The 20,155-nt window shown below is 44.4% G+C and overlaps 1 protein-coding gene across 5 annotated transcripts in view; it reads left to right on the top strand.

Annotated features, from left to right (window-relative positions):
- The first annotated feature begins 7,449 nt into the window (after nucleotides 1-7,449).
- EXOC6 (exocyst complex component 6) overlaps nucleotides 7,450-20,155 on the top strand; it is a 148,514-nt gene continuing 135,808 nt past the window's right edge. For 2 of the 5 annotated variants that reach the window (XM_072130744.1, XM_072130742.1), the window contains exon 1: nucleotides 7,450-7,567. In XM_072130744.1, the coding sequence (XP_071986845.1) occupies nucleotides 7,452-7,567 (116 nt within the window). In that variant the 5' untranslated portion in view covers nucleotides 7,450-7,451. Of the gene's footprint in view, nucleotides 7,568-16,947; nucleotides 17,272-20,155 lie in introns of those variants that run through there. The other 3 variants (XM_072130743.1, XM_072130746.1, XM_072130745.1) reach the window with 3 other exon arrangements.

Here is a 20,155-nt window from a genome sequence, read left to right as displayed (position 1 = left end):
CAGCACCACCTGTAGCAAGATAGCATCAGGGGTGCAGTCACCTGCTACAAAGCAGGACCTGACACTTACAAATAGTGTTATATAACTACTGCATGGAGTGGAGGGGGTGCAGTTCTATAGCTTCTATAGGAAGTTTAGGTTCACCGCTGTGCCCATCGATCGGGAGAAAGAGGGACTGGTATCTTTGTGAACGCCGGGTCTCCATTCACAGTGGAACCATTGGTTCCTTTAGTCCCAGTGGTTGTTCCCAAAGCTTCTGTTATGTAGGGCAGTGGTGGCCAATCCATAGCACCGGTAGAAAAGGGCACTCAAAGCTATCTCTCTGGGCACCCAGGCCATCACCCTAGCACAGAGTTTGCCAAACAGGTGGGGTTACTTAAGGCCTCCTCTTGCAGTCCTGGTTAGTGCAGGATATGCTGTGTTCAGTGCTATTTTAAAGCAACACGTCCAGGGCTTCCTGGGGCTGCAAGAGGAGTGCGGAGAAGTGGAGAAGCTCCTGCCACGTAATTCTTCATGTTCATGGGGACCCTGTAGGGAAGCTACATCTTTCAGAGATATTGATGCCCGCAAGAAGCCAATACAATGATAAGCTGTGGCAGAGCAGGGAGCAAAAAATTGCTCATTAAATTGTGTCTGTACTTTGTGAAAAATATGTGGTTTTTGGGCGGTGGTTAGGGCACTTAACCTCTAAAAGGTTGATCACCGCTGTAGGGTATAAGTTACATTGTATCACCAAAATAACGAGAACAAATGACAAGCACTAATATTATAGTCTGGTATATACTGTGCAGCTTACCTATGATTTCTGCCAATAATCTAAAGCCGGGCACTCTCACCTACAATAATACTATAAAAAAAATAAAAAATGGTTAGATGCAACAAAATACAAATGCAAGAAAATACTAATGGTAGCTCAAATCTATAGAATGGAGAGAGAAAGCTCTATGTGTGAGTATAGTAGCATTTTATCACAGTATACACCCAACCATACTGTTGCACGAATGTTGCATGTCTGGTTAGGTATATAAAACAATAAAAATACTAGTCATTATGTAAGACTGTGACTGCATACACCAGCAGGCACCATAATATTCCCCACCTGTTGCTTGCAGGTGAAACTGTGTTGGTATATAAATATATAATCACATTCGGCCTGTACACTTAATTCAGAAGGAGAAATGAAAAACCTACACCACAAGTGTATATGAAGTTTTTCTGCAATCGAATACCCAAATAATGACTAAAATCAATGATAAAAGTGTCTACATGTAGTACCCGGGTTACATACAAGATATGCTCTTTAGGTTTGTTCTTAAGTTGAATTTCAATATTTTATAATTGCAGTTTCAAAGATTTTTTGTTCTGGTGACAATTGGAATTTCAAAATTTTGTGCCGCTTTGTGGAGCTTTTTTAAGGATTATCAATAAATCGTCATTACAGAGTACAGATCATTGCACCTGGGACTAAAGTAAAGGGGGAGGAGATAAGCTGTGACATCATCTATTGTCAGTAGTGACGTAATGATGGGTCAGTGTTATCTATTGTGGGAGATTTGGCCCAGTAGATACCGTGGTAGCGGGGTGCTGTGATGCAGTTCACGACAGTGACACCAAAGTACAGTCCAAAACAGGTATAGCCTGTGTTTATTTCAGCAGGAAAAATAAAACAGCCTTTACATTCAGGCATCAAAAACAAAATAATATCCTACCCGTCAGGGTGCTAACTAAACAATGGTTCTCTGACTCACCACTAACAAAAAACACTTTTGCTGCTCCAGGCACAGAGGTCAAGGCTGCGTGCTCTCCAGCCTCCTTCCAGAGAGACAACACTTTCGGCTCTGCTCAGCGGCTTTATGCAGACTGATTAGGCTGCTCCCATCACCTGTGTCCAAGGTGCTGGACAACACAACCTCAGCACTAAGGCCGGCGCCGGCCTAAGGCCTTGCATAATAGCAAAACCTAGGGGAAACATACCGCCCATCCACAGTTAACCCCTTCAGTGTCTCACATACCCTCCCCCTCTGTTTGACCCTGTGGGGGCGAACACTTTTGGCCATCAGACAGTGGGTACGAGACAGGGCATCGGCATTCCCATGCAGCTTTCCTGCTCGATGTTCCACCGTGAATTTGAAATTCTGCAACATTAGGAACCACCTTGTGACCCTGGCGTTCCTCTCTTTGGCCTGACTCATCCAGGTGAGGGGAGAGTGATCGGTCACTAGTGTAAACTGTCGCCCTACCAAGTAATACCTCAGGGATTCCAGAGCCCATTTTATTGCCAAGCACTCCCTCTCAACTATGCTATAGTTCTTTTCAGGAGGTGTGAGCTTGCGGCTCAGGAATGTCACAGGATGTTCCTCACCCTCCACTACTTGGGACAAGACAGCCCCTAAGCCCACGACAGAAGCGTCAGTCTGCACAATAAAGGTCTTGGTGAAGTTAGGGGTGATCAGTCCCGGTCCCTCGCACAAAACCGTCTTAAGTCGCTGAAACGCCCCCTCAGCCTCTTCACTCCACTTTACCATCACCGCCCTGCTACCCTTGGTCAGGTCAGTCAGGGGTGCCGCTATGGTAGCAAAATCGGGGATAAATCGGCGATAATAGCCCACTATGCCTAGGAAAGCCCTCACTTGCTTCTTGCTCATAGGTCATGGCCACTGCTGGATCGCCTCTACTTTATTTACTTGGGGTTTGATGACACCTCGCCCAATACGGTACCCCAGGTAACGGGCCTCTTCCAGACCCAGTGCACATTTTTGGGGGTTCGCTGTCAACCCTGCTGCCCTCAGGGAGTCTACCACTGCTTGCACCTTGGCCAGGTGACTCTCCCAATCGGTACTATAAACTATGATGTCATCCAGGTAGGCCGAGGCATATCTCCGGTGAGGTTTTAGCACGAGATCCATTAACCTCTGGAATGTGGCAGGAGCCCCATGTAGCCCAAAGGGAAGTACCACGTACTGAAAAAGCCCATCAGGAGTAACAAAAGCGGTCTTCTCTTTGGCCCTGTCAGTAAGGGGTACCTGCCAATACCCTTTCGTCAGGTCAAGGGTGGAGAAGAACCTAGCCTGTCCAAGTCGTTCTATCAACTCGTCAAACCTGGGCATGGGATAAGAATCAAATTTGGACACCTCGTTCAACTTCCTAAAATCATTGCAGAACCATAGGGAACCATCATGTTTGGGAATCAACACAATAGGACTCGACCAGTCACTTTTAGACTCCTCGATAACCCCCAGGTCTAACATCTGCCTGACTTCTTTGGATATGGCAAGCCGGCGCGCTTCAGGGACCCGGTAGGGTTTTTGGTGTACCCGGATGTGGGGTTCGGTTATGATGTCATGCTTGATGACTGAAGTACGTCCCGGTAACTTAGAGAACACATCCACATTTCGGAGCACAAACTCCATCGCTTCCTGAATCTGGGCCCTGGAGAGGGACTCCGAGATCCGTACTTCAGGCACCTTGGCATCGGGTACACCTACCTCCGGTGTCCCCTTCTTGGGGACAGACGCTTTTTCTAGTCCCATGGCCATAAGGGACTCTCTTTCCCTCCATGGCTTTAGGAGGTTCACGTGGTATATCTGTTCGGGTTTCCTCCTCCCCGGCTGAGATACCTTGTAGGTTACCTCCCCCACTTTCTCCATGACCTCATATGGTCCTTGCCATTTTGCAAAGAACTTGCTCTCAACGGTGGGCACCAGAACTAGCACTCTGTCACCTGGGTTAAAGGTCCTGAGTCTGGCTGACCTATTGTAGACCCTAGACTGGGCCTCTTGTGCCCTTGTCATGTGCTCCTTTACAAGGGGCATTAGCGCCGCTATGCGGTCCTGCATAAGGGAGACGTGTTCTATCACACTACGGTGGGGGGTCCTCTCCTGTTCCCAGGTCTCCTTGGCTACATCCAAAAGCCCACGTGGGGAACGGCCATATAACAGCTCAAAGGGTGAGAAACCCGTGGAGGACTGGGGAACTTCACGTATGGCAAACATCAAATAGGACAACAAACAATCCCAGTCCTTCCCATCTTTGCTGACCACCCTCTTTAGCATCCCCTTCAAGGTCTTATTAAACCTCTCGACCAGGCCATCTGTCTGAGGATGATACACAGAGGTGCGGAGCTGTTTTACCTGCAGTAACTTACACATCTCCTTCATTACCCTAGACATGAATGGGGTTCCCTGGTCAGTCAAGATTTCCTTGGGGAGGCCTGTGCGTGAGAACACCTGGAACAGCTCCCTAGCAATATTTTTGGAGGAGGTGTTCCTTAATGGAATCGCCTCGGGATACCGCGTAGCGTAGTCCAGGATAACTAGGATGTATTGGTGCCCCCTTGAGGATTTGACTATGGGGCCAACCAGATCCATTTCTATCCGTTCAAATGGCACCTCTATGATTGGTAGCGGGACCAAAGGACTCCTGAGGTGGGAGACCAGGGCAGTAAGTTGACACTCAGGGCAGGAGCTACAATACCGGTTTACCTCCTCCCACACCCCGGGCCAGAAAAATCGCTGCAGGATCCTCTCTCGGATCTTCTCAGCACCTAAGTGCCCTCCCAGCACATGTTTGTGTGCCAACTCTAGCACCAGCCTACGGTGAGATTGGGGTACTACAAGTTGCTCAACCTCCTCACCCCGTATCTGGTCGACCCTGTACAACAGTTCCCCAACAATCACCATTCGGGGGTATATTTTGTCAGCCCCTGGTATTTGGAGTACCCCATTTATCACCTTAACATTCTCCCGTGCTTTAAACAAGGTAGGGTCCTGTAGCTGTGCAGCCCCAAAATTTTCACGGGAAATCTCAAATTCCGGCATGTCGGCCACCTCCTCGTGGCCCTCAACCTCATCAGCTAGGACCTCTAGGGGAGAGAATTCATCACATGGGGTCACCCCTACTGCTGGTGTGGGTACATCGTCCTCAAAGGGTTCAGGGGCCAAGGCCGGACATACCTGATGCCCATTATCTGCAACAGCACCTGAGGTGGGTCTTCGTCTCCAGAGATCCCAAAACACCGGTAAGTCTCTGCCGATAATAGCCTCATGAAACAGGGTCCCCACCACCCCCACTTCATGGGCAATAGTACCACAAGGGGTATGTAGGTTGATGACAGCAGTGGGATATTCGCGAGTGTCCCCATGTATACACAACACTCCCACTCTCCGCCCACTGTATAGTCCAGGATCAACCAAAGTTCCCCGCACCAGGGTGACCAGACTCCCTGAGTCTAGCAAGGCTTCCACTGTGTGACCACCGATTGTGACCATGCACACTTGGGGTTCTGCATCCGTGACTGACTCGGCCGCCAGAACCGGCCGGGCAAACAGTGACACTCGCCGGGTCTGGTTGCAGTCCATTGGCTCTACTGACAGTGGACAGTTGGCAGCAATATGGCCCATTTCATGGCACCGCCAGCACTGGATACGGCCATGACCTCTGTCACGAGCCTCATTGGGTTTCTGGGTATCCACGCCCCCCCCAATGAACCCCCTCCCAACCTGACATGTCTCCCCTTTTCCGCAGTAGCATTCTTACCAGCTGGTTTGGTGACCCTGTCACTGGCACTGCTTCGTGTGGGAGAGGTAAGTAGAAGGTCCTCCGTAGCCCGATACCTCTCTACTAGGGACACGAGCTCCTCAGCTTTTGTGGGACCGGCCTGTCCAACCCACCACTGGAGCCGAGAGGGCAGAGAACGGGTGAACTTGTCGAGGACCACTCTCTCTACCATCTGTGCTGGGGTGCAGTCCTCTGGTTGTAGCCACTTCCGGACAAGATGGATTAGGTCATGCATTTGGGAGCGTGGGGGTATGTGGGAGATTTGGCCCAGTAGAGACCGTGGTAGCGGGGTGCTGTGATGCAGTTCACGACAGTGACACCAAAGTACAGTCCAAAACAGGTCTAGCCTGTGTTTATTTCAGCAGGAAAAATAAAACAGCCTTTACATTCAGGCATCAAAAACTAAATAATATCCTACCCGTCAGGGTGCTAACTAAACAATGGTTCTCTGACTCACCACTAACAAAAAACACTTTTGCTGCTCCAGGCACAGAGGTCAAGGCTGCGTGCTCTCCAGCCTCCTTCCAGAGAGACAACACTTTCGGCTCTGCTCAGCGGCTTTATGCAGACTGATTAGGCTGCTCCCATCACCTGTGTCCAAGGTGCTGGACAACACAACCTCAGCACTAAGGCCTTCCATAATAGCAAAACCTAGGGGAAACATACCGCCCATCCACAGTTAACCCCTTCAGTGTCTCACACTTTATAGAGGTCATTGTACAGGGAGGAGGAGATAAGCTGTGACATCATCTATTGTCAGTAGTGATGTAATGATGGGTCAGTGTTATCTATATAGAGGACATTGTACAGGGAGGGAGAGGGGATAAGCTGTGACATCATCTATTGTCAGTAGTGATGTAATGATGGGACAGTGTTATCTATATAGAGGTCATTGTACAGGGAGGGGGAGGAGATAAGCTGTGACATCATCTATTGTCAGTAGTGATGTAATGATGGGTCAGTGTTATCTATATAGAGGTCATTGTACAGGGAGGGGGAGGAGATAAGCTGTGACATCATCTATTGTCAGTAGTGATGTAATGATGGGACAGTGTTATCTATATAGAGGTCATTGTACAGGGAGGGGGAGGAGATAAGCTGTGACATCATCTATTGTCAGTAGTGAGGTAATGATGGGACAGTGTTATCTATATAGAGGTCATTGTACAGGGAGGGGGAGGAGATAAGCTGTGACATCATCTGTTGTCATTAGTTATGTAATGATGAGTCAGTGTTATCTATATAGAGGTCTATATGGATGATGTCACGACATATCCTCTCTCCCTCCTTGTACAATGACATCTCACGAGAAATGGTCTGAATTCATATGTCTATTCAATATTTCAGTTTTTCTTGTGTAATAAATTAGCAAAAATATCTACATTTCAGGGTTTTTTTTCTGTCAAGGAAGGGGTACAGAGTGTACATTAATGAGCAAATAAATAACTTTTTTGGCTGTTACCAATTGGCTGCCATGCAACAAAGCATTTGTTAAAGGGGTCTGAATATTTTTTGTACCCCCGGTAAAAAATCACAGGCCCCGATGCAAAAGATGAGCCAGGGCAATTGCAAAACTTAGGCCAACCAGTCATGGCCGCTCATTTAAACTCTAGTTTTGGGCAGAGGGCAGAGATATTTTGGGAGGTATTCTGTAATATGATCATCTTTTATGTATAGGACAAGGCATCAGCCATAGATCTATCATTCCCAGCTCTCTGACTGTACTTTGTTATCTACAACTGTGTTTCCTCTGTTTGTTCCTATAAAATCGTATTCAGCTTTTTTAAGGTCAGGTTAGGGCGATACATTTTCTGCCTTTTTTGCTGAGTCAACACAATTTTGCAGTAAAAACAGAACAGAAATCTCCAATTGAGGATATTTTGTGATCCAGAAGTATGGCAGCAGTCCGTAAATCTGAAATGCAATATGAAGAGCAAAATGGGGAGAAAATATACGAGAAAGTGTGTGCGGAGATAGAGACCCTGGAGCTGCCACTAGGAGCCACATTAAGGTAAAGCTGCTTTTGATAGTCTCATTGTAAAAAGTGAGTAAAAATGTAATTCAATTTTGTGTGTCCTGTACAGTGCATAGGGGGAAAATGAGCAATCCTCCGTTTCTATACATAGAAGTGTTACTATAATGGTTCCCTCTATTAATATAAGTGTGGGTTCAGCAAAGGTTTTATGTTAATATTTGTAATAAGTTCATTTTTAGGTTATTTGGAGAATGACAGCTGCAGTCAATGGCATGTTTCTCTGTCCTTATGATAAGGGGGCAGCAAATGTTCCTGTGCGAAGATTATTTCCCATAAATGTAGCCATATGGTAATTTAGAAACAAGATAGTTGTCCTTGGATACGACCACCCCCCACCCTGGCAGCAGTAACTACACATTGATTCCTGTCTGACCACCAGGATTCAGGACATGCAGTAACTCCTGACCATCGCATATACAAAAACAATTTGTTTCTTTGTGCAATCATTCCAGCAGCGGTGGTCAACATGATTACATTTATGGGAAATTAACTTCACACAAGAACATTTTTTTAATAACAACTGGGGTATGGCTGGCTATATATGGGGCTGAATGGATTTATACTGGGGGCTGATATATATACATGGGGCATAGGCTGGCTATATACTAGGGGCTGTATGGGTATATACATGCAGTAGGAATTGACTATATACTAGGTGCTGGCTGGCTATATACTGGGGGCTGGCTGGCTATATCCTGGGAGCATAAGCTGACTGGCTATATACTAATGGCAGGAGCCTGGCTATATGTTGGGGGCATGGGCTGGCTATATACTGGGGGGCTGGCTGTCAATATACCTGGGGGCAAACTATGTAATGGGGCAGTAGATGGCTATATACTAGGGAGCATAGGCTAGCTATATACTGGGGGCTGGCTATATAATGGGGCAGATGCTGGCTATATACTGGGAGGCAGGTGCTGGCTATATACTGGGGGCAGGGGCTGGCTAGCTTTATACTTGGGGGGATGGTCTGGCACCCATGCATTTTCTACAATAGGCTTATACTCGTGTCATGTTTTTTTAGTAAAATTAAGTACCTGTATATACAGTATATCCCACAGAATACTCCTAAATAATATATACCACTCTCAAAACAACTGTCCATGATATACCCTGACATTTATCAAGTGTGCCCCTAACAATGCAACCAATCATGCACTACTCCCTACATATGAAAAACATACCCTCTAACCTCTCTCCATAAATTGGCCACCAAATTAATAATAATTAATTAGTAAATATACAAATACCCCTTAATTCAGATGCCCCCTTAATAAGAATTATTGCAAAGCCAGTGGTGAACAGAGTTCACCTTCTTCTTCTAAGTGCATCTCTTGCGACACAAGTAGAAAGTTAAATCCCACAATCAGTCTGAATCAGTCGGATCGGCCGAGGACACGCTCCCTAATTTCTGTCGCATGAAAGCCGGCGCAGCTGCACCAAAATCCGATCGTGTGCGACACAATCCCCTCTTAAATACCTGTCACAGCTGCGGAAAACCCGAAAACATCGGAAAAACCAACAAGGGTGCGTGGTAGACGCTTAATAAATAAGCCCCAATGTCTTGATGGCGGCTCTGGTCACCAGACACATTGTGGATATAGTGATGGAAACAAAGACTAGCAAATCAAAACCATAGGATAGGTCAGAAGTATGAGATCAGAAGGGCAACATCTGGCAAGCCCAATCATCAGCTGATTGCAGCGCTGCAACACACTGGGCAGCACAAAAAGCAGACAGATCCGTCTCCTACGGGTGATGCCACACGTGGCGTTTTGAACGCGTTTTTGACCCGTTTTTGAGCAGTTTGTCAAAAAATGCATGCGGTGTTTGACAGACTGCTTAAAAGCGGGGCAAAAATGCATTCAAAACGCCATGTGTGCCATCACCCTAAGGCCGGCGCCACACGTGGCGCTTTTGTCTGCGCTTGCAAACGCAAACGCAGACAAAGTCGCGCCCACCGGGGCGGGCCTCGGCCCGATCGCATCGGCGTTTCTATGGAAACGCCTGCGATCGGGAACGAGCCGCCGGTGTTTCGCGTTTGGCGCCGGCCTAAGGGCCAAGGTGGGAGCTAAAGTGACTACACAGACTACAGGTGCATCTCCTCGGCTAAGTATACTGTGCCAGCATTGACCCATGTGGAGTGACAGTGACAGGTGTTGGGACCCCATTGAGTAGTAATTGATATGGACAACCCCTTTAATATTTCATATTTTCCATGAACAAGCAGCTCTGCATATTCTTGTTACAGAATATTCCTCCTCTCTCTCATTCACCCCGGTGTGATCTCTATATGAGACAAACACATGCAGCAGAGTCTAATTAGGCCACAGTTAATGATGGGCAGAAATCTCACCACCTGCTTTAATAGTGTGTCCTAAAAAACCTTTGTACCACTCAGAATATATTGATCTACTGTTTCAAATTAGGTAAATATATACAGGCAGTTTGTTCTTAACCCCTTCGTGTCTATGCCATTTTAGACCTTTAGGACCAGGCCTGATTTTTAAAATTTGCCCTGTGTCATTATAGGAGGTTATAACTTTTTGACACTTTAACATATCCAGGGGATTTTGAGACTGTTTTACCGTCACACATTGTACTTCAAAGTAATATTAAAATTTTGATTATATCTTTTGTGTTTAGTTATGAAAAAAATTCAAATTTGGCAAAAATTTCTAAAAATTCTTCATTTTCATAGTTCAAAATGTTCTGCTTTTCAGGCAGATAGTCATAGCACCCAAGTAACTTTATAACTAACATTTCCCGAATGTCTGCTTTATATCGGCTCAGGGTTTTGTGCATCTTCTCTCTTTTCTAGGTTGTTAGGAGGTTCAGAATTTTGGGAGCAATTTTTCTCATTTTTAGGAAAAACGCCAAAACCCTTATTTAGAGGCACCTCCTCAGCTTTAACTGACTTTGAGAGGCCTAAACAGCAGTAAAACCCCATGTATCACGCCATTTTAGAAAGTAAACCCCTCAATGTGTAAAAAATCAACTTTAAGAAGAATGTAAACCCTTTAGATCAGTGGTTCTCAACCTTTCTAATGCTGTGACCCCGCAATACAGTTCCTCATGCTGTGGTGACCCCAAACTATGCATCTTGCAGTAAAAACACAATAAAATTGCGGCTCCGATGGCTTTAGGCGACCCCCGGTTTCGGTCGTTCGACCCCCTCTGGGGTCCTGACCCACAGGTTGAGAACCACTGCTTTAGATGCTTCACAGTGGTTAAAACAAAATGGAGGTCTAATTTAAAAGCTGTCATTTTTTTAGACAATATATTAATTTTGGCCAAAAATTAAACCGTCACAAAGTATTAAATGACAAAAAACTCCACAAAGTTTGATACCCAATGTCTCCCGAGTCAGAGGATGCCCCATATGTGGTGGTGACTGCTGTATGGGCACACGGCCGGGCATAGAACGGAAGCTGTGCCATTCAGAGCAGATCTGCAATGTCACATCTTACAGGCTATAAAATGTTTATTTTTTTGTAATTTGGACATATGGGGGATTATTTTTTTGTGGATGAGATCCACTTTTCAGGTACATCATTTACGGGGGGGCCGAATAGCTAATAATCAGATTTTATTAACTCTTTCTTGGTGGTGGTTAAAAAAATCATTGATTCTTGTTTATGGTTTTTAGCATTTTTTCCCCCCGACGTTCACCATACCATAAAAATAATGTGTTATCTTTATTGTATGGGCCATCACTACGGCGATACCCCATTTATATGGCTTTTTTATGGTTAACTTGTTTTGCAGAATATAGAACTCATTTTGTGAGAAATTTACTTGTTTTTGTATCGCCATGTAACAATGGGCAGAACATTTATATTTTTTTGTTTACAGCGCTGGTTTTGAGCTTATTTTTTGCGGGACAAGCTGTACTTTTTCTTGGTATCATGTTGGGGTACATTTTACTTTTTTATCACTTTTTATGCACTTTTTATGCGGTCAGATGTGAAAATTTAATAATTTTTGTGAGGTTTTTTTGTGTGTTTTTTTACGGAGTTCACCGTACGGGTTCAGTGACCATTTTTTTTATTGTATGGGTTGTTACGGACGTTGTGATACCCAATATGTTGTGTTTTTTTGTGATTTTCATTTTTTTTATGTTTTATTTGATTACTGCATGGGACGGGACTTAAGGGGACTTTTATTCTTTTTAAATATTTTTTTTTTAGTTGCACCTTTTTTTTAAACTTTTTTTTTACGGTTTTATTTTGTCCCAGGGTGGGACATGAACAAGTGATCATTTGATCACTTGTTCATTGTAATATGCTCCAATACTAATGTATTGCAGCATATTACATAGTCAGCCTATGCATTCTGCATAGGCTGACAGCTGCACTGTTAGATCGTGCACAGTGCACGATCCTAGCAGGCAGCTGCCATAGGCAGCCCAGGGGACCTGATCGGGCCTCAGGGTTGCCATGGCAACGATCAGCACCTCCGTGCCCTGCACGGAGGGTGCCGATCGTCGTGCCGATGCACCATAGACGCCGCGGTCACTATGACCGCGGCGTCTATAGGGTTAAACAGTCGGGATCGCGATAGTCGCGATCCCGGCTGTTACTGCGGGATCCCAGCTACCACGTACCGCTGGGATCCCGCGGCGATCGCAAGGGCTCTGCTTCTGAGCCCGGGTGATCGCCATGACGTGATACTACGTCAAGGTGCGGGAACGACCCGCATCCTATGACGTACTATCACGTCAAGGTGCGGGAAGGGGTTAAGTCGAATTTGTATGTAAGTCAGAACTGGTGTCATTTATAAGTGCACAGTAGCCTCAAGTCATTTTTTTGTTTGTATGCAATAGGAAAATGTGGACTAAGGAATTTGAAAGCCTTTGATAATGTTCTGCCTGTCCCCCACTAAACTTGAATATCTATCCCCCGGGACTGAACTGTATTTGAGCTCATTGGCAGAACGGGACCCGATGATCTCTTCTTAGCACTGCCGACCCGGCTGCTGCTGCTGCTCTCTATAGTGAGGCAGCATCCTGTGTTTCCTCCCACATGCCGCTGCATAGGAGGAAAGAGAAACCACTGGAACTGGGAGATCCCGTTCCTAAGTACGAGTCATTCATAAGTCGGAATGATGAAACTGCCTGTATATATATATATATACACACATACATACACACACGAGTCCATGGAAACAATCACACAGACACCAAGGGTCTCTAAGACACTAAGTAAAATTCTGTCTTTATTAATGAACTACAAAGTTATTAATTTAGCTAAGGGTGATGCCACACCGTTTTTTGGTCCGTTTTTAAGCAGTCCATTAAAAAACACATGCGTTGAAAATGCATCCGTTTTTGACAGGTTTTCCAAATTTGCGCAATTAAACACGGACAAAAACGGATGCGTTTCCAAAAAACGCATGCGTTTTTTAACGGACTGCTTAAAAACGGACCAAAAAAGGTTTCAAAACGCCATGTGTGGCATCACCCTAAGGCTCGGCCCGATCGCATTGGTGTTTCTATGGAAACGCCTGCGATCGGGAATGAGCCGCCGCTGTTAATTTAATGCAAAAGACCGGCGGCTCGTTCCCGATCGCAGGCCGCCCCGGTGGGCACAGCTTTGTCTGCGTTTGCGTTTTCAAACGCAGACAAAGCGGTGCGTGTGGCACCAGCCTAAGGGTGATGCCACACATGGCGTTTTGAACCCATTTTAGGTCCGTTTTTAAGCAGTCCATTAAAAAACACTTGCATTTTTGAAAAACGCATGCGTATTTGACAGGTTTGACCAATTATCTTAATTAAAACTGGTCAAAAAACGCATTAATTTTTCAAAAACGCATGCATTTTTGTTCTTAAAAACGGACCAAAAACGGGTTCAAAACGCGATGTGTGGCATCACCTTTAGGGTAAAGTACCCCCACTCCTAGTTACTATGCTTAGCATTTTATTAGCTTTTTGGTTGGTTGCTGAACAGTGGCAGGATACACAAAACACTAAATAACAGGTCAAATGAGAGATATACATATCTACATTTATTGGGGGAAGTCAAAGAAGGTGTTAAATGTGCATCTTTAGGATCATGTGTAATTAAGGGACACAGAAAGTAAACCCTGATACTGAGCTCCCCAGCAAGCCCTACCTAATTACTCGATCCACCCTAAACAGTGGCTTGTAACTGGGCGTTAGTCCCTGCTTACGCCAAAGTGAAAACATGTTAAAGGACAAACAACACAAACAGAAAAGAATAGTCAACAAGCCAGGTCACAACAGAGATGGCTACGAAGTACTAAATCACAAAAGCAAAAGAGCAGTCTGAACAGGAGATCGACATACCAGAAAAACAGCCGAGCGTCACAAGGTGAGGAGTAGGTCAAGATAAACTAATATCTATGATCAGTACTAAACACAATTTGAGCAGGATATTTATGTGGAAACCAGAGAGCCTCTGCTCTAGATCAGTGGAGAAGAGCACTGTCAGTCACAGCAGGTTAAAGGGGTTGTCCACTTTCAACAAATAATTGATATGGTTTGTGTAAGGAAAAGTATTACAATTTTCGAAAATACTTTCTGTATCAATTCCCCAAGATTTTCAAGATTTTTTCTTGCTGTCCTTCTATAGAAAGTTTTAATGTTTACTTCTAGTGGATAGAAATCTGTCCATGGTCATGTGATGTCACACAGGTGCATAAGCCATCACATGGCTCTGATTAGTCTCTGTGATAATAACGGCTCCTGCCCATGTGTGTCCATCACAAGACCATGGACAGATGGACAAGCTGAGATCTAGAAAGCCATGTGGAATTGATACAGAAAGTATACTGGAACATTGTAGAACTTTTCATTACACAAACCATATCACTTATTTGTTGAATAATGCTCTGGAGCAGAGCAGAGCTGCAGAGGAGATGGGTGGGGTGCAATTAAATCAACCCCATTAGCAAGACAGCTAAACCCATGTCCACACACAGTAGTACGAGAGATATTATAAGCGGCTCCTCAGTCGCATACCATGGACAGGGCACAACGCCGACACATATGTTACATCACGTTGATGCATCCTCCGAGGTTGTAGAAAGATGAACTCCTTCTTAAATAACATCACTAGAGATGGATGCGAGTTTATTTTAACGTGAGTGAAACTCTCAGCATTCTCTACCTTGCAAGTCACGTGCAAGAAAAACACCAGTAAGTCTATGGAAACGCGTCACACTCTGAGGCTACATTCACACAATGTGTGCCTGTCGTACCCGTACCGCTCCCGAACAGCACCGTGCACCCACTGAATATAGCCTGAGGCCCGGCGGCACACGCGGCGTTTTGAACCCGTTTTGGGGCCGTTTTTAACCCCTTAAGGACGCAGGGTTTTTCGGCTCATTTCTCGTTCTCCAACTTCAAAAATCCAAACTTTTTCACTTTTCCGTGTACAGACCTGTGTGAGGGCTTATTTTGTGCGTAACAAATTTTACTTTCCCGTAATGTTATTTATTTTAACATGCCGTGTACTACGAAGCTGAAAAAAAATTCCAAATGTGGAAAAATTGAAAAAAAACCGCACATGCGTCACGTTCTTGTGGGCTCAGTTTTTACGACTTTCACTCTTCGCTCCAAATAACACGCCTACTTTATTCTTTGGTTTGGTGCGATCGCGGTGATACCAAATTTATATAGGTTTTATTGTGTTTTAATACATTTTCAAAAATTAAACGAATGTGTACAAAAAAGAAAAATTTTTTTTGCCATTTTCTGACGCTAATAACTTTTTCATACTTTGGCGCACGGAGATGTGTGAGGGGTCATTTTTTGCGAAATGAGGCGAAGTTTTCATTGCTACCATTTTGAGGTCTGTGCGACATTTTGATCATTTTTTATTTAATTTTTTATGTTATGTAAAAAGGTGTAAAAGTCGCATTTCGGACATTTGGGCGCCATTTCCCGCCTCGCAGGTCACCGCCGCCCGTAACCGTTTTTATATTTTGATAGATCGGGCATTTTGGGACCTGATACCTAATATGTTTGTTATTTTTACTGTTTATTATGTTTTATATCCGTTCTAGGGAAATGGGGGTGATTTGAACTTTTAATATTTTATTAATTTTTTTTATTTTTTAAACTTTTTTTTTTTTTTCACTATTTCTTAGAGCATCTAGGGTACATTAACCCTAGATGGTCAGATCGCTCCTACCATATACTGCAATACTTCTGTATTGCAATATATGGCATTTTTGCAGCACATTCATTACAATGAGCCACTGGCTCATTGTAACGAATCTGCAGATGCCAGATAGTCTCGGGTCAAACGAAGACCCAAGGCTACCATGGCAACCGATCGCCGCCCCCCGATGACGTTCGGGGGCGCGGCGATCGTAAAAAAGATGGCGGCGTCTTTTAAACGCCGCCGGCGACTTTGCCGGCGGTGTTGAAAGGGTTAATAGCCGCGATCGGTGCTAGCACCGACCGCGGTTATTAGCGGTGGAGGTTTTATCCAAAATGCAAAAACCCCCACCCTTGTATGAAGAGGACTCAGCCAGTGAGCCCTCTTCATACATCCCTTATACCTCTGCACCGTAGAGCTACGGCGCAGAGCGTTAAGGGGTTAAGCAGTGTGTTTTTTGAAACTGCTTAAATTTTTGACCATTTTTACCAATTATTTACCAAAAACAGGTTCAAAATGCCACGTGTGCCGCCGGCCTTAGACACATGCAAGTGCAAGTGCCATAGAAAGGATAGGACACAGTTCTCACCTATAATGCTTTTGACTTTGAAAACTGCATCTGAAAAACTGAACATGCGAATGAACCCTCAGGGCGCATTCACATGATGCGTCGCATTTTATGATACGTTTTTGACGCATTCCACTGGCTTCAGCCTTGATCACACGCAATGTAACCCTGGCATGTGTTCATGGCTGAAGCCTTTGCAATGCGACAACGCATTAAAAAAGCAACGTAACACATTGTGTGAATGCGCCCTCAAGGAGAATATCAGTTTTTCACTGACCAAACCCGTAAAAATAAAAACAAATAGGGGCAATACTCATTAACCCCTTCCCGCTCAGTGGCGCATATACATTTCTAAACATAATTCAAACGCAGCGTGTGAACGTGTCCGAAATTTTTCACACCATTTGGCCTTTGATAAAGTGGTTTTGTAATCAATGCGTTTGAAAATGGAAATCCAAATAAGCCGTGTCCCTAATCTTGCCAAAAACTGACAGGAACGATGCAGATACCTTAAAAAAGGGGCGATATTCTGTCATAAATTTTTGTGGAATATGATTATGTGTCAATTTTACTTAAACAATCGGATCCAGTTCTTTCAGGGAGGTCTATAAGGCGAGGGGCAGGGACAATAGGAGTTTGGGTCATGTCCTCCTAGTGATGTTCCTAGTCCTGCCGCTCTACCTGTCCGCCCCGCCTCACATCTGCTGTACTGACCCCTAGCGGCCGCCAGCCGCATCGCCCCGGTAATGACACGGCAGGCCCGGGGCCCCCTGGTGGCGGCTGTCAGCATCGCTGTACCCTGTGCCCAGCAGCCGCCGCAGCCTGTCACCGGCAGCCCGGGCCACCACATCATCCCTGCAAGATGGCGGAGGGCGAGAGCCTGGAGAGCGTCACCGAGCATGAGAGGATCCTGCAGGAGATAGAGGGCACGGACACGGCCTGCCTGGGGCCTACGCTCCGGTAAGAGGCGGGGACGAGGGCTCCAGGTGAATGACGGCTCATTGATTCGTGGTGGCATCGGATTTCCTCCTTTGTCTCTCCCACAGCGGGCACATAGTGGTCCTGCCACCCCCACAGTGTGCCCCGGGCTGCCCCATCATGTCCGGTGTGACCTGTGCCCAAACATACATGACCCCTGTACACAGGGGGTGTATGATGTACTACTATATTATATACATGTGTACTATGGATGCTGTATACTACCAGGAGGTGTATGATGCACTACTATAGTATATACATGTGTACTATGGATGCTGTATACTACCAGGGGGTGTATGATGTACTACTATAGTATATACATGTGTACTATGGATGCTGTATACTACCAGGGGGTGTATGATGTACTACTATAGTATATACATGTGTACTATGGATGCTGTATACTACCAGGGGGTGTATGCTGTACTACATAGTATATACATGTGTACTATGGATGCTGTATACTACCAGGGGGTGTATGATGTACTACTATAGTGTATACATGTGTACTATGGATGCTGTATACTACCAGGGGGTGTATGATGTACTACTATAGTATATACATGTGTACTATGGATGCTGTATACTACCAGGGGGTGTATGCTGTACTACATAGTATATACATGTGTACTATGGATGCTGTATACTACCAGGGGGTGTATGATGTACTACTATAGTATATACATGTGTACTATGGATGCTGTATACTACCAGGGGGTGTATGATGTACTACTATAGTATATACATGTGTACTATGGATGCTGTATACTACCAGGGGGTGTATGATGTACTACTATAGTATATACATGTGTACTATGGATGCTGTATACTACAAGGGGGTGAATGATGCACTACTATAGTATATACATGTGTACTATGGATGCTGTATACTACCAGGGGGTGTATGCTGTACTACATAGTATATACATGTGTACTATGGATGCTGTATACTACCAGGGGGTGTATGATGTACTACTATAGTGTATACATGTGTACTATGGATGCTGTATACTACCAGGGGGTGTATGATGTACTACTATAGTATATACATGTGTACTATGGATGCTGTATACTACCAGGGGGTGTATGCTGTACTACATAGTATATACATGTGTACTATGGATGCTGTATACTACCAGGGGGTGTATGATGTACTACTATAGTATATACATGTGTACTATGGATGCTGTATACTACCAGGGGGTGTATGATGTACTACTATAGTATATACATGTGTACTATGGATGCTGTATACTACCAGGGGGTGTATGATGTACTACTATAGTATATACATGTGTACTATGGATGCTGTATACTACAAGGGGGTGAATGATGCACTACTATAGTATATACATGTGTACTATGGATGCTGTATACTACAAGGGGGTGAATGATGCACTACTATAGTATATACATGTGTACTATGGATGCTGTATACTACCAGGGGGTGTATGATGTACTACTATAGTGTATACATGTGTACTATGGATGCTGTATACTACCAGGGGGTGTATGATGTACTACTATAGTATATACATGTGTACTATGGATGCTGTATACTACCAGGGGGTGTATGATGTACTACTATAGTATATACATGTGTACTATGGATGCTGTATACTACCAGGGGGTGTATGATGTACTACTATAGTATATACATGTGTACTATGGATGCTGTATACTACAAGGGGGTGAATGATGCACTACTATAGTATATACATGTGTACTATGGATGCTGTATACTACAAGGGGGTGAATGATGCACTACTATAGTATATACATGTGTACTATGGATGCTGTATACTACAAGGGGGTGTATGATGCACTACTATAGTATATACATGTGTACTATGGATGCTGTATACTACCAGGGGGTGTATGATGTACTACTATAGTGTATACATGTGTACTATGGATGCTGTATACTACCAGGAGGTGTATGATGTACTACTATAGTATATACATGTGTACTATGGATGCTGTATACTACAAGGGGGTGTATGATGCACTACTATAGTATATACATGTATACTACCAGGGGGTGTATGATGTACTACTATAGTGTATACATGTGTACTATGGATGCTGTATACTACCAGGAGGTGTATGATGTACTACTATAGTATATACATGTGTACTATGGATGCTGTATACTACAAGGGGGTGAATGATGCACTACTATAGTATATACATGTGTACTATGGATGCTGTATACTACAAGGGGGTGTATGATGTACTACTATAGTATATACATGTGTACTATGGATGCTGTATACTACCGGGGGGTGTATGATATACTACTATAGTGTATACATGTGTACTATGGATGCTGTATACTACCAGGGGGTGTATGATGCACTACTATAGTATATACATGTGTACTATGGATGCTGTATACTACCAGGGGGTGTATGATGCACTACTATAGTATATACATGTGTACTATGGATGCTGTATACTACAAGGGGGTGAATGATGCACTACTATAGTATATACATGTGTACTATGGATGCTGTATACTACAAGGGGGTGTATGATGCACTACTATAGTATATACATGTATACTACCAGGGGGTGTATGATGTACTACTATAGTGTATACATGTGTACTATGGATGCTGTATACTACCAGGAGGTGTATGATGTACTACTATAGTATATACATGTGTACTATGGATGCTGTATACTACAAGGGGGTGTATGATGCACTACTATAGTATAAACATGTATACTACCAGGGGGTGTATGATGTACTACTATAGTATATACATGTGTACTATGGATGCTATATACTACCAGTAGTGTATGATGCACTACTATAGTATATACATGTGTACTATGGATGCTATATACTACCAGGAGGTGTATGATGTACTACTATAGTATATACAT

This window comes from Engystomops pustulosus, chromosome 11 (assembly GCF_040894005.1).
Source record: "Engystomops pustulosus chromosome 11, aEngPut4.maternal, whole genome shotgun sequence".
NCBI lineage: Eukaryota > Metazoa > Chordata > Amphibia > Anura > Leptodactylidae > Engystomops > Engystomops pustulosus.
The sequence above is the reverse complement of the archived record's forward strand: the minus strand, read 5'-3'. Positions and strand labels throughout refer to the sequence as shown.